Below are 13,546 nucleotides of genomic sequence, written 5' to 3' on the forward strand. Positions count from 1 at the left end.
TATCACAGGGAGCTTCTTCCTAGTTATTAATATTGCTTCGTCCACCTTGAGTTTACATGGAGTTAAAATCCACACTCAGGTATGTGCTGAAGTCAGGAGTGGGCAAAACTGCCTCTTCCAAAATAACAGGGGTCTCAGTGAAGATAAATCTTACAGTGCAAGTGATGACCACAGCAAGACAATCAAAATTAAAAAGAGCAACGAAGAAAAGAAAGGAGGAAAGACGAATGTAATATCCATCAAAACTTGTTTTTGTTTTTTTTTCAGTAACAAAGGAATATAGATTCTCCAATGGGTGCAACATGGACAGCTATTTTGAGTCAAGGGCAAGTTAATTATATTAAAAGAAGACAGCGTCTCCAGAATTTATTATTATTTCTTTTTGCAGTGAAATCTTTTAGTTCCTTCATATAGAGACATATTACACAATGTTAACAACCATGAAAAACAATACAAAATGCCCTCAATTTAACAAGTAGAAAAATATAACTAGTATATATGGCAATTGTGAATCTAATACTGTACAGAAGTCATTTATGGATCTTACAAATAAATTATAGCTTAAATGCCTTTTAAAACTCCTTCCCCCACCCTAGATGTACACCGGAACTTACAGTATCAGAAAGGTTGGGAGCCTAGCTTATTGCAAATCAGTGCCAGTCAAATGTTCTGCCCACGAGCTCAAAGAATTTCTTATTTGGCTCGTGGAAATATTCGTGCAGTTTATGGAGGAGTTTGGGGTCCACTTGGGGGTGCGCCCGGCCTTTGGACTCATGCAAGCAGCGATCCCGCCCGCTGTCCCGCAGGCAGTAGAAGCCCTTGGTTTTGTTAAAGTAGAAGTTTGAGGCGTTGATCTGCGGGGACAGCTTCAGGAACCTCTCCACCCTCTGGATCTCAGGGAAAGGGTCCCTGATGAGGCGGTCACCGTCCACAATGTGGATGCGGTGCAGCGGGAAGAAGCGCAGCCAGTTGCGCATGTGCACGTGGTAGAGGCTACGGTTGAGCGCCTTGTAGTCCACGTTGAGGCGGCCATCGCGCACCAGGAACTCCTCGATGGACGGGTAGGGCTTGTGCTTCTGCACGTGGTTGTACAGCACCTGCGTGTAGTCTGACAGCACGCGCTCCGAAGGGTCCCGCAGGATGAGCAGCAGCCGGAGGGCCGGGTTCATACCGTGGACCCGCTCAGGCACTTTGGGTGACGTGAAGTACGCGGGGGTCTTTTCCACGGTGAGCTGGTGGGGGGCGGAGAGGGGCATCTGGCTGAGGTACCAGCCCAGGCCTTGGCTGTAGTGCTCCTCCCAGTCGAAGAAGTGCACCTCGTTCTCGGCGGCCGCCACGTCGGGGTGCAGGCTGAGCATCTCCAGCAGCGCGCGGGTGCCGCCCTTGCGCACACCGATGATGATGGTCTGCGGGAGCTGCCTGGCAGAGCCATTGGGGGCCGCGCCTTCCAGGGCCTGATCCTGGAGGGTGGCTGCTTTCCACACCAGCTCCTGTGGTCCAGGTTCCGCCCAGGGCGCGCCAGGGCGGGAAGGCACTAGCTGGAGCTGTGCCACCAGCAGCGCCGCGCCCAGGAGCAGCGTGGCCATGCTGGACACCACGGGGGCTTCGCTAGGCCGGACGTCGCTGGGTCATGAAGCGCCACCGCAGGAAATGCCTCCTGGTCAGTGACACATGGGCGTAGCAGGCAGCCAATTACTAGGAAACAAAGAAAGGAAAATATTAACGCCAAATCCACAGGCTTCCTGGAGTAGTCCACCTCCCTGGGGCTCTCTCAGGTGCCTGACCTGTAAAGCAGGGGCGGCAACATTTCTGTGCAGGACCAGGTTGGGATGGTTTAGGCTTAGGGACATTCAATCTCCATGGCAACTCCAAGTATGCTGTTTTGCTCTAAAGCACCCATGGATGTCCTAATACAACTTTAAATATTATTTTTATTTTGTTTTCCAACAATGTATATGCTTAGTTCTATTTTTGCAAGAGAAGGGAGAGAGATTTGGCTCTGCTGCCCTAATTTTCCAAACTCTGCTGTAAAGGAAAGGATTGGAAAGGCCTTTCGGACTTCAACAAACACCTAGCCTCAGGCCTAGGGGTAGGTGATATAGGAGCAGACATTGTTCCTGCTCCCTGCTCACCCCCACGCCCCTTCCACCATGGGGCTCCTGATCTAATAGGGCAGGTGAACTTGTCGAAAGATTGATCATTTAGTTCCAATTCTTCACCCCACTTCACCCTACCCTTCAACCAGTTCTTGCTGTGGCCTCATTGTCAGGGGACTTCCTCACAGTTTGGTTTGGTTTGGCCAATGACCTGTGGTCAGTCCCCAGCCCAGGCAGTGAAAGGCCACGTGTGTCTCCACTTGCCCTCTCGCCATGAGAAGAATGAACCCTGGCAGCCCCTGCCTCCAGGAGGAAGAGGGGAGACAGGTGCAGCAGAGCCACCCCAGCTCATGAGTGAGAGAATACACTCTGGTGCTTTTCAGCCATTGAGTTTTGGGATGGCTTGTACAGCAACGCTCATATGGGAAAGGTTAACAGATGCAACCTGACTGCAGGCATCGACACAATATATGTTATGATTACATTCTAGGCAGGGTCCCATGAGGGCATGTGGTCATTCATTTGGCCTGAAACAGTTGGGGAGGGCTTCACAGCAGAGGAAATGTTTGACGTGGGGCTAGAGGGATAAACAGATGAGGTTACTAGAAAGAGCAAAAAGCCTTCCTGTGTGTAAAGCCTTACTGTCTATAAAGTGGCCCTGCAGTCTGCTCAGGTGACTTGTCACCACACCTTACAGTGTACGGTAGGAAGGCAGGACAGTTAGAGATGAGAGTCTTGCCCAAGGACACTAACATTCAGTCCATTTCAAAATTCAGAGCCCAAATTAAAAACTCTAAGCTCAGGGCTCTCTTTCCACAAATTGCCTCCTTTACACCTTCTCTTCTCTTCCCTTCTGGGATTTATCACAGTTAGGCCTTAAAGTCCCTCAAGCACACAGGGCACTGCTGGGTCAGATGGACAGATGGCATAGGGTTCCCAAAGGCAGATGAGTCATGGTTCATGTTTTCTGGGTTCTGATAAACAACAATCTAAACGAGGAGGCAGCAAGCTATCCTTTAAGTAATTCCTGTCTAAACACAGTTAGGGATGGATGGCTTAGAGACAGACTGGGATTGGGACTGGGATTTCCAGAACCAGTAAAAGTGTTCTCCATCAAGAGGGCCCATCATCTTTAGACCAGGTTTAAAATTCACTTAGTTTAACTCTTGTCCAGAAGGTGTAAACAGAGAACCACACCCAGGGATCCCATTTTAATGATCAAACCAGTTGATCTATTTCCCTCAGATATCAACTGTCTGGGGAAAATGTATATGAAAGAACAAGCAATGAAATAGCTGGAAACCTCTGGAGAATCCCAGAATGCTGGAGAAGAGACTTGCAAGATTGGGTGGCATAACTGTTTGGGAAAAGGAAGGGAAATGTTTAAGGATGACTGGCCCGACAAGATATGGTTCAAGATTGGTTCTACTGATTGGATAAGCTCAATTTAATGGGCCATTTGTTTTAATCAATTGAACATTTCAGTGTGTTTCAGGCAAATTCCATTTCCTTCTCAACTGCTCATGTGGATCAACAGAACGGGCCGGCTGTGCTTGCCTTGTACATGTTTTTATGTGTGTGAGCACATGTAGTGTGCCTGTATGAATTTGTGCCCGACTCCAGGCCCCAACCCTCCCCAACCCTGCTACACCTGAGTGACAGAGTTGGAGACCAGATCTGCAAGTCATATTGTCTGACCATCCTTCCCACCCTGTTAGGAGGTATCCTGGTTAGCACCATGCACATCAGAGATCTTTCTTCTAGGGGGAATTACCAGCAGTCCCAGGGAAAAGAAATGAAATGTAGTTTGCCCTTTCAAAACAGAAATGAAAAATAAAAAATAAATCAACTGGGAAGTTAGTAGTTTATAAGCTCCTCATTTCTACTTCAAACTTTCTAAAAATGTAGTTTCTTATTGTAAGCCTTTCTTCTACATTCCAAAAATATTTAATATTCAAGCTATATGGAAAGTAAAAGCTTAGCTAAAGTCTCATACACACGGAGAGAGACAGAGAGGGAAACAGATAGAAAAGCACATATATGTACTAGTATGGGCTACATGTAGAGAGAGCTATGTGTATAGCATGTGCATTTATGAAACTTTAGCCAATTAATATGTATACACATATATCATGTGTATATGTATGCACACACATATGTGTACTATATATGTAAATTTATATATATAAAATATATCACAAACACAGTGGCCATTAAGAGCCACAGTCTTTCTGTAGTAGTCTTTCTGTAGTAGTATGATAATTGTTCAGTGGCATAGACATAATCTCTGGGCCTCTTAGTAACACTCTTAGAAAAGCAAAGATCCCCACGCTCAGGTGAGCCTATAAGCCAGAACATCTGAGCCGAATGGATCCTGACAGTGGGATTCTGAACATCAAGGCAAAAGAGAGCCATTGAGCCACTGCCTTTCATTATGTGGGTGAGGAGGCCCCGAGATGACTTGGCCAAGGTCACATGGAGAATCCAGGCTTGAACTTGTGGCTCCTGAGTTCCAGTTCTGTGTTCTATTTGCTATTTCTGCTGCCTCCCAAGTGTGGGGTCTCAACATTCACTAATGGCAATGGTTTTGGGGTCCTAAACCAAAAGACCCCCCCAAAACCTACCCAGCAGTGACAATTCCCTGGCCACCTACTCCAGCATCAGTTGATACACAAAGGGTGAAACTCATTCCCTAGATCTATTCAGTAGAAGAGTCAAAGGACTTACACAGGTGATGGGGTCAGGAGTTCTTCTCTAGGTTTGACCTGAGTCCAAGTGACTTAACCTCTCCTAGTCTCAGTCCCCTCATCCATAGAATAGTAATAATCCCACCCATCTCCAATGGCTCCCTTTGGACTGTGTATCAGTGAGATGTTGTGGGTCAATAAGCACCGTCCAAAGAAATCCAATGTGAGCCACATATGCACTTTTTTCTCTTATCAAACAAAAACTGACTGAATTTACGCTACTAGTACATATCTAACATTTTACCTACATATTGACACGGGTGCCCATTTTTACCAATGCCTTCTCCCTTCCGTAATGCCAACCACAGCCTCCCCACAGCAGGCACGCAGCATGTGAACTGTACAGATTAAAGTATAGCACAGTTTTAGTTCATTCTCAGAAAAACTCAAATCTTCACTGGCAATCAAGAGGTGCCCATGAAGGTGAGAGTGACCCTTCCCGGAGGTGCCGGTAACCACTATTCATCTGTGTGTCTCTGGTACTTAGTCAGACCCTGCCCTGTGTCAAATCATGTATTGTTTCTACTTTTATTATAAATGCGGAAATGACCCACATGCGAACTTTAAAATTTTCCAGGAGCCACACTAAAAACAATGCAATTCAGTGCCGGCTCCTGGTCAGAGTCCAGCCCCCGCTGCTGTACCCTTCCAGGGCCTGGGTGATTCCCGGGACACAGTGGGTGCTGGAGATCCTAATTGCTGAATAGACATGTCAAATGTAATGAAAAGCAAGGCACATGTCCACAGGTCCTGAGAAAGACTTTTAATTCAGTGTAAGGGAAACCCAATAGTTTGTCTATAAAAACGACTGCATCAAAAGTGAGTTCTCCAGCCCCTGAAGAGTCAAACAGAAACCAGATGTTGAAAGGCAGGCTCAGCATTTCTAATGGGAGTTGGACAGGGTCACCTGAGAGTCTAGAAAATATTTTAATTAAACAAGAAGAGGAAGCAGTGAAATAACCCTTCAAAAATATTTTAATTTTGTCCTTAAGTCTTCTTATTCCATGATCCACATCATGACCTAGATTTCAAATGTAATTAACTACAATATATTCTCCAAGTCCCACCCCCCGAAGATTCATGATAGAATGAAATACCAAGAACATTTCACAGGAGGGACATTCAGTGCGGTGGGAGCAGTGGTGTCGGTGATCCCTCTGAGGGACACCTCCCCGGCCCCTGCACACGAGAGAGACACAGCTGTCACAGGCAAGAGTCTCCCCCAGAGAACAGGGATGAGCAAAGCACTCAACCACACATCCTTTAAGGGATTTAACAAAAGGGTCGAAAAGGAAAAGATTACTTACCGAGTGCCCATTGTGCCAGACGGTAAGCACTCATGTATACATGACCCCTTCGGATACTCGCAACAATACCAAGAGGTGGTTCTTCTCATTTTATTTTACATTTTTATTTTTTTTATATATATTTTATTGATTTTTTTACAGAGAGGAAGGGAGAGAGATAGAGAGTTAGAAACATCGATGAGAGAGAAACATCGATCAGCTGCCTCCTGCACATCTCCTACTGGGGATGTGCCCGCAACCAACGTACATGCCCTTGACCGGAATCGAACCTGGGACCTTTCAGTCCGCAGGCCGATGCTCTAGTCACTGAGCCAAACCGGTTTCGGCTACATTTTTAAAAAATATATATATTTTTATTGATTTCAAAGAGAAAGGGAGAGGAAGAGAGATAGAAACATCAATAATGAGAGAGAATCATTGATCGGCTGCCTCCTGCATACCCCCCCCACTGATGATCGAGCCCACAACCCGGCATGTGCCCTTGACCAGAATCAAACCTGCAACCCTTCAGTTCTCAGGTTGACACTCTATCCACTGAGCCAAACCTGCTGGGGCTTATTTTACATTTTTTAAGTAACAAGAAGATAGCATGTGGGTATGGAAAAACAAAGAAGTGTTTGCAATTGGACAGATCCAGGGTAGAATTCTTATAGCTGCCTGACCTCCAATAAGAAGCTTCTTAGCTGTCGGGGTTCAATGTGCAATTCTGCACAATGGGCTATTACCTACTTCCCATGGATGCTATTATAATTAAACAGGACTCTCCACATTGAATAAATATATCACAGTGCCTTTCTCCCCATGAAAAATAGGAAAACATGCCATTCAGGTTGAACGACCTTCTCAAGGTCACAGACCCAGGAAGTATGAAAAGTAAAATTCTGCAGGCCATCTCTAAGCCCCACGGCACTCCACCTGTGACCAGTGATGCCTCTGTGGGCAGAGGGAGTGCATTCCAGGCAGAGGCAGCTTAGCAATAGGCTGAGCTAGCAGAGAGGCCCACAGCCTTTCTACTGCAATGCAGGACTGCCTCTCTCCAGCTTTGCGGGTGCTGAGTGATCTCATTTTCTGGAATGCACTGAAACCTGGTTAAAGACAGTTCGAACAACGGAGCTGTCATTCCCCTATCCAACTGACTTCAGAGCAATCAACAGGATAAGATCATTTGTTCACTTTCAGAGTCACACACGTCTTCACTTTTGTCCTTGCACAACTACTGATGAACGCTTGTCAGGGGTGTCAAATGTTCCTCCTGGCGGGTCCTCTTGGAAACCGAGAAAGAGGAAACAGGTTTAGCTTGTGCCTGTCAGTCTGGGAAAGGACAGTGGTATCTCAAGGCTCGCATAAATATTTATTTTCTAGAAATTGCCTACACATGCCACGTGTCAACAAATGCTGACATTCGCTTTTGTTTGGATTTACTGATGGTGATTGTTGCATGGTAAGATGGGTGGAAAGGACCCACGGTCAGTCCAGGGAATGGTCATAAGTTTCCCCAGGCACATTTACCATCTTGAACAAAGAAGGGTCTTGGCCCATTTTCCTCTTGGAAAGGGGGTGGACCCTCAGAATGCTCCTCCTCCAGCCTTCCCATGCTCCCCTGTATCCGCACAATGCTAGGGGCTTCCTCCCTATTTCAAAAGGGTGACTGGATATTGAGCATGACTCCCCAGGACTGAAGGAAGGAGGTACTCAGGCAAGCCAGGAAGGATAGAGTGGTGTGGGGACAGGCGCAGGGATTTGGGACCACCAGAAATAATTGGCAATGTTGTTTCTGAGCCTCTAAGAACTCAAGGATGCACTGGGATGAGCAATGCTGCCTGTCCCACGGGGAGTTTGAGGTCAACCCACCCAGTCTTCTTCTGAAGCTTCCCTCCCAGGAGCTCAGCCCAATGTTTTCCAAACTCAGAGGCACACTCCAATCCCCTGGAGATCTACTTCCACATGCAGATTCAGATCTGAGAGGTTGGAGAGGCCTGGGTATTGTGTTCCTAACAAGCTCGCAGGGAATTTGGCTGCCCATCTGGGCCCTTGGATGGTGAGGGGCCCATGATCTTGCAACCTCTGGGCCCAGCTGTGAGCTTGGAACCTCCAGGCCCAGCTGTGAGCCTGGAACTTCTGGGCCCAGCTGTGAGCTTGCAACCTCTGGGCCCAGCTTTGAGCTTGCAATCTCTTGGCCCAGCTGTGAGCTTGGAACCTCTGGGCCCATCTGGATTTGGATTCTAATCACCTTGGCCTTGAGCAGGGTGGCTAATTTTCTTTTGGTTTTTGTTCTTACTGTTGTTTGTTTTTAACTGCAGGATGAAAACAACAGCAGAAGACAAAATAGAGGGATCGGTCTGGCTTCAGAGGTGATGTTATCCCCAGAGCTGGGCGGAGGGGAGATGATGGATTTCACAGAGGATTCGGAGCCCAAGCCTGGCTCAAATCTCAACTCTACTGCTGAAAATTCTGCAGGCAGCTCTGAAGCTCGCAGCCTTAGGTTGAATGCACTGGCCCCACATTCCAACTGCAAGGCTTCCATACAACAGGCTGTGTGGATGCTGAGGACATTAGCATATCTCCTGGCCCATGGCAAGCCCTCAAATTCTGGGAGCTATTTTTGTCCCTAAAAAAGAAAGCTGTGTGGTATAAATGGGATCCAGCCATGATAATTAGTCAAACTCATTTGTTCACAATCCACAGCACTGCAGTGACTCAACCAGACGGAGGCTCCAGGAAGCAAGGACAGCATCGCCTGGACAGGTGCAGGCTCTCTGTTTCTAAGGGGTGCACAGTCACTGGGTCCTCTGTGACTGCCCCGCCCCCTCAGGAATGATGGGCAGCTAGGTCTGTGAGTCTGGGAGGGAAAAGGAGGAGCAGCTACCGCTCCTCAATGTGTTTAATCTGCACTGCTGTGCACAGCAGGCAGCCTTGACCTAAATAAATCCTTCATTAGAGGCAGCGCACGTGGAGCTCCCTGACAGGAGGGTGGAAGGGTCTCTTTTATTACTTGGTGCAGCTGAGTGGAAGGGGGGCTGTGCCAGCAGACAGGGAACAGGAGTGGCTGCCTCAGTGCATACCAGTGTGCACGGCCTTCTGTTCCTGCTCCAGGTGAGACCTAACCTCCACACAGGTGCCCTCTGAATGTGCGAGTCTCCTGGCTGGATTGGACAGTGACATCACTCTGTGGATGGGGAGCACCCAGAAATTCCATACATCTCTCCAGAAAGAACCAGGAAAGACACAAGGTGCATCAGACGCTGAAGGGCCATGAGCCATCCCCTTGTCCTGTCCAGATCCCTGCAAAAGGCAACACTGAGGCAGGCAGAGCACAGGAACCCCAAGGTCAAGTATGAGGCAGCGGAGCTGAATCAGAAACAGAGGTCTCCGGATGCCCTTGCCACTGCACAAGACATGGAAGGCTGGGCTTCTTTTGTGTTGGGGTAGAAAATATTGAGTAGTTTGTAGCTAAAAAATACATACCTACAAACCAAACTAAATTCTTCCCCTGGGCTGGCAAAGGTGGGGGAGGATTGGCCTCATTTCTGGGGCCAGGCTGTAGGGAATGAATGTTTGTGTTCTCCCAGATGCATGTGTATTTGGAGATGGGGGCTTTGGGAGGGACTCAGGGTTAGAGGAGGTCTTGAAGAGACACATGATGGGATTAGTGTCCTTCTAAGGCAGGAGCGGGAACCTTTATTCTGCCAAGGGCCATTTGGATCTTTATAACATCATTCGAAGACCATACAAAATTATCAACTTAAAAATTAGCCTGTTAAAACTAAAACCATTTCACCTAAGAACAGGAATGAGACAAGGATGCCCACTTTCACCACTCCTGTTCAACATAGTACTGGAAGTGCCAGCCATAGCAATTAGACAAGAAGAAGAAATAAAAGGTATCGAAATTGGAAAAGAAGATGTAAAACTGTCATTATTTGCAGATGACATGATACTGTACATAAAAACCCTAAAGACTCCATCAAAAAATCATTAGACTTAATAAATGAATTCAGCAACATAGCAGGATATAAAATTAATGCTAAGAAATCTATGGCATTTTTACACACCAATGATGAACTTACAGAAAGAGAGATTTGAAAAACAATCCCATTTACTATCAAACCAAAAACAATTAAGATACCTAGGAATAAACTTAACTAAGGAGGTAAAAGTCCTGTACTCAGAAAACTACAGAACACTGAAAAAAGAGATAGAGGAGGACATAAACGGATGGAAGAACATACCGTGTTCATGGATTGGTAGAATCAACATCATTAAAATGTCCATACTACCCAAAGCAATCTATAGATTCAATGGACTCCCCATTAAAATACCAACAGCATATTTCACAGACCAAGAAGGAACTCTCCAAAAATTCATCTGGAATAAAAAAAGACCCGGAATAGCTGCAGCAATCCTGAGAAAGAAGAACAAAGTAGGAGGGATCTCAATACCAGATATCAAGCTGTATTACAAAGCCACTGTTCTTAAAACTGCCTGGTACTGGCACAAGAACAGACTTATAGACCAATGGAATAGAATAGAGAACCCAGAAATCGACTATGCTTAATTAATATTGACAAAGGAGCCCTAACCAGTTTGGCTCAGTGGATAGAGCGCCGGCCTGTGGACTGAAGGGTCCTGGGTTCAATTCTGGTCAAGGGCATGTATCTTGGTTGCAGGCACATCCCCAATAGGGGGTGTGCAGGAGGCAGCCGATTGATGTTTTTCTCTCATTGATGTTTCTAACTCTCTATCCATCTCCCTTCCTCTCTGTAAAAAATCAATAAAATATATTTTAAAAAAATATTGACAAAGGAGGCAATAATATACAATGGAGTCAAGACAGACTCTTCAATAAATGGTGTTGGGACTATTGGACAGATACATGCAAAAAAAATGAAACTAGACCACCAACTTACACCATACACAAAAATAAACTCAAAATGGACAAAGGACTTAAACATAAGATGGGAAACCATAAAAATATTAGAGGATTTCACAGGCAGCAAAATCTCAGACAAATGCCGAAGCAATTTCTTCACTGATACAGCTCCTAGGGCAATAGAAACTAAAGAGAAAATAAACAAATGGGACTACATCAAAATAAAAAGCTCTGTACAGAAAAAGAAACCATCAGAAAAACAACAAGAAAGCATACTGTATGGGAGAACATATTTGCCAATGTTATCACCGATAAGGGTTTAATCTCCAATATTTACAGGGCATTCATACAACTTAACAAAAGGAAGATAAACAACCAATCAAAAAATGGGCAATGGACCTAAATAGATACTTTTTGAAAGAGGACATAAGGAAGGCCAACAGACATATAAAAACATGCTCAAAGTCACAAATCATCTGAGAGATGCAAATCAAAATGACAATGTGGTACCATCTCACACCTGTCAGAATGGCTATCATCAACAAATCAACAAATGACGAGTGCTGGTGAGGATGCAGAGAAAAAGGAACCCTCGTGCACTGCTGGTGGGAATGCAGACTGGTGCAGCCACTGTGGAGAACAGTATGGAGTTTCCTCAAAAAACTAAAAATTGAACTCCCATTTGACCCCACTTCTAGGAATATATCCCAAGAAACTAGAAACACCAATCAGAAAGTATATATGCACCCCTATATTCATAGAACCACAATTTACCATAGCTAAGATTTGGAAACAGCCTTCAACAGATGAGTGGATTAGAAAGCTATGGTACATCTACACAATGGAATACTATGCTGTGGTAAAAAAGAAGGAATTTTTACCATTTGCAACAGCATGGATGGAACTGGAAAACATTATGCTAAGCAAAATAAACCAGTCAGAGAAAGATACATATCGCATGATCTCACTCATTTGTGGAATATAATGAACAACATAAAGTGATGAACAAAAACAGATCCAAAGACAGAGAAGCATCGATCAGACCGTCAAACCTCAGAGGGAAGGTAGGGGAAGGTGGGGGAAAGGGAGAAAGATCAACCAAAGTACTTGTATACATGCATATAAGCCTAACCAATGGACACAGACACCGGGGGAAGGGGGGGTGTGAGGGGATGAGTGGGGTGGGGGTTGGGGGGAATGGGGGGATAAGGACACACATGTAATACCTTAATCAATAAAGACAAAAAGAAATTTTAAAAAAATTAGCCTGTTATATTTGGTCAAACATTTAATTGACCACCCCTAATGCCTTGGCAGGGCCAGACCAAATGATTTCATGGGCCTTATATGGCCCTTGGACCCGACTTTCCCCACCCCTGTAAGGAGAGGAAGAGAGACCAGAGCTCTCTCTGCCCCAGGAGCACAGCAGGAGATGACAACCACATGCGAGCCAGGTGAGAGCTCCCAGCAGGAGCGGAATTGTTGGCATCTTGCTCTTCAATTTCCCAGACTGCAGAGCTGAAAAATCAACACTGTTGCTGTTTAAGCCCCCAGTGTGTGGTATTTTGTTAGGGCTGCTGAGCAGACTAATACTCAGCCCTTAGAAGAAACAGTAAGTTTCTGCTGTGTACATCTTTCCAGGGTGGTGCTCACCTGTTTCCTGGATTCCAGCAGGTGACATCAACCTATGAAGCTGGTGTCCTGGGAGGGACTGCAGGCAGAGGCCGTGCATGTGCATGTGATCTGCCTAAAATGCCAGCTGCTGACAGTTCTGCAGATGCTCTTGGAGGTGAAGGACCAGTGCCCTCTGATGTTTTGCTTTTACAAATCCACCATGGATATTTATGTGAAAACTCCTGATTTTTATGAATAGGATAAATGGGTATTAGTTGCCACATAAGGTAAACTTGAAAAAATTAAAAAGACTGGAGGTCAAGTCTGCAGAGACTGATGCCTGAGGTCTATACTTTGCCCACATGTGATTGCTCAAACTTTTACATGGCACTATGATGTTTCTAAGACTGCATGACACTCCTGGGGATTCAGAGATAATGCAGCTGCTGTCCATAGGAGCATCCTGTAAAGTAGAAGACACACATGCAAGGAAACCAACCATCATGTGGGTGTGAGCAGCGATCCAGTCACAGGTACGTCAGCGCACAGAGGAGAGGATGGAGCTGGAGGAGGAGCAGAGCAGGCCTGCCTGGTCCGATTCCCTGGGAAAGGCCTCCAATGTTCAGGCATAATCTGGGCAGGGAGTCCCATGGGAACATGCATGCTAGTAGGTCTGCAGCAGGAGCAGGGCTGGGTGCGTGCCAGCACTCGGCTGTGCTGGGGTTGGCACTGGATACAGTCTCTGGGAGGCAGTGGGGATATGAGGCCACACCAGCCAGCAGGGCCATGACCTGAGATTTAGGTACACAGTAGACTGTCGGAGTGGCTGTCCCCCCACCCCCCAAAAATCAACAAATAACAGTGCCAATGAGGAGGAGGAGAAAGGGGAACCTTCAAACAACGTCAGTGGGA

General features: G+C 46.1%; 1 protein-coding gene across 5 annotated transcripts in view; it reads right to left on the minus strand.

The window, feature by feature from the left end:
* Positions 1–335: 335 nt before the first annotated feature.
* The window catches only part of HS3ST1 (heparan sulfate-glucosamine 3-sulfotransferase 1), a 29,405-nt gene continuing 16,194 nt past the window's right edge, over positions 336–13,546 (minus strand). For 4 of the 5 annotated variants that reach the window (XM_036328971.1, XM_036328979.1, XM_036328978.1 and 1 more), the window contains exon 2: positions 336–1,695. In XM_036328971.1, coding sequence (XP_036184864.1) covers positions 651–1,586 — 936 coding nt within the window. In that variant the 5' untranslated portion in view covers positions 1,587–1,695 and the 3' untranslated portion in view covers positions 336–650. Of the gene's footprint in view, positions 1,696–5,940; positions 6,119–13,546 lie in introns of those variants that run through there. The other variant, XM_036328982.1, reaches the window with a different exon arrangement.

Source organism: Myotis myotis, unplaced genomic scaffold (assembly GCF_014108235.1).
Source record: "Myotis myotis isolate mMyoMyo1 unplaced genomic scaffold, mMyoMyo1.p scaffold_m19_p_1, whole genome shotgun sequence".
Lineage (NCBI taxonomy): Eukaryota > Metazoa > Chordata > Mammalia > Chiroptera > Vespertilionidae > Myotis > Myotis myotis.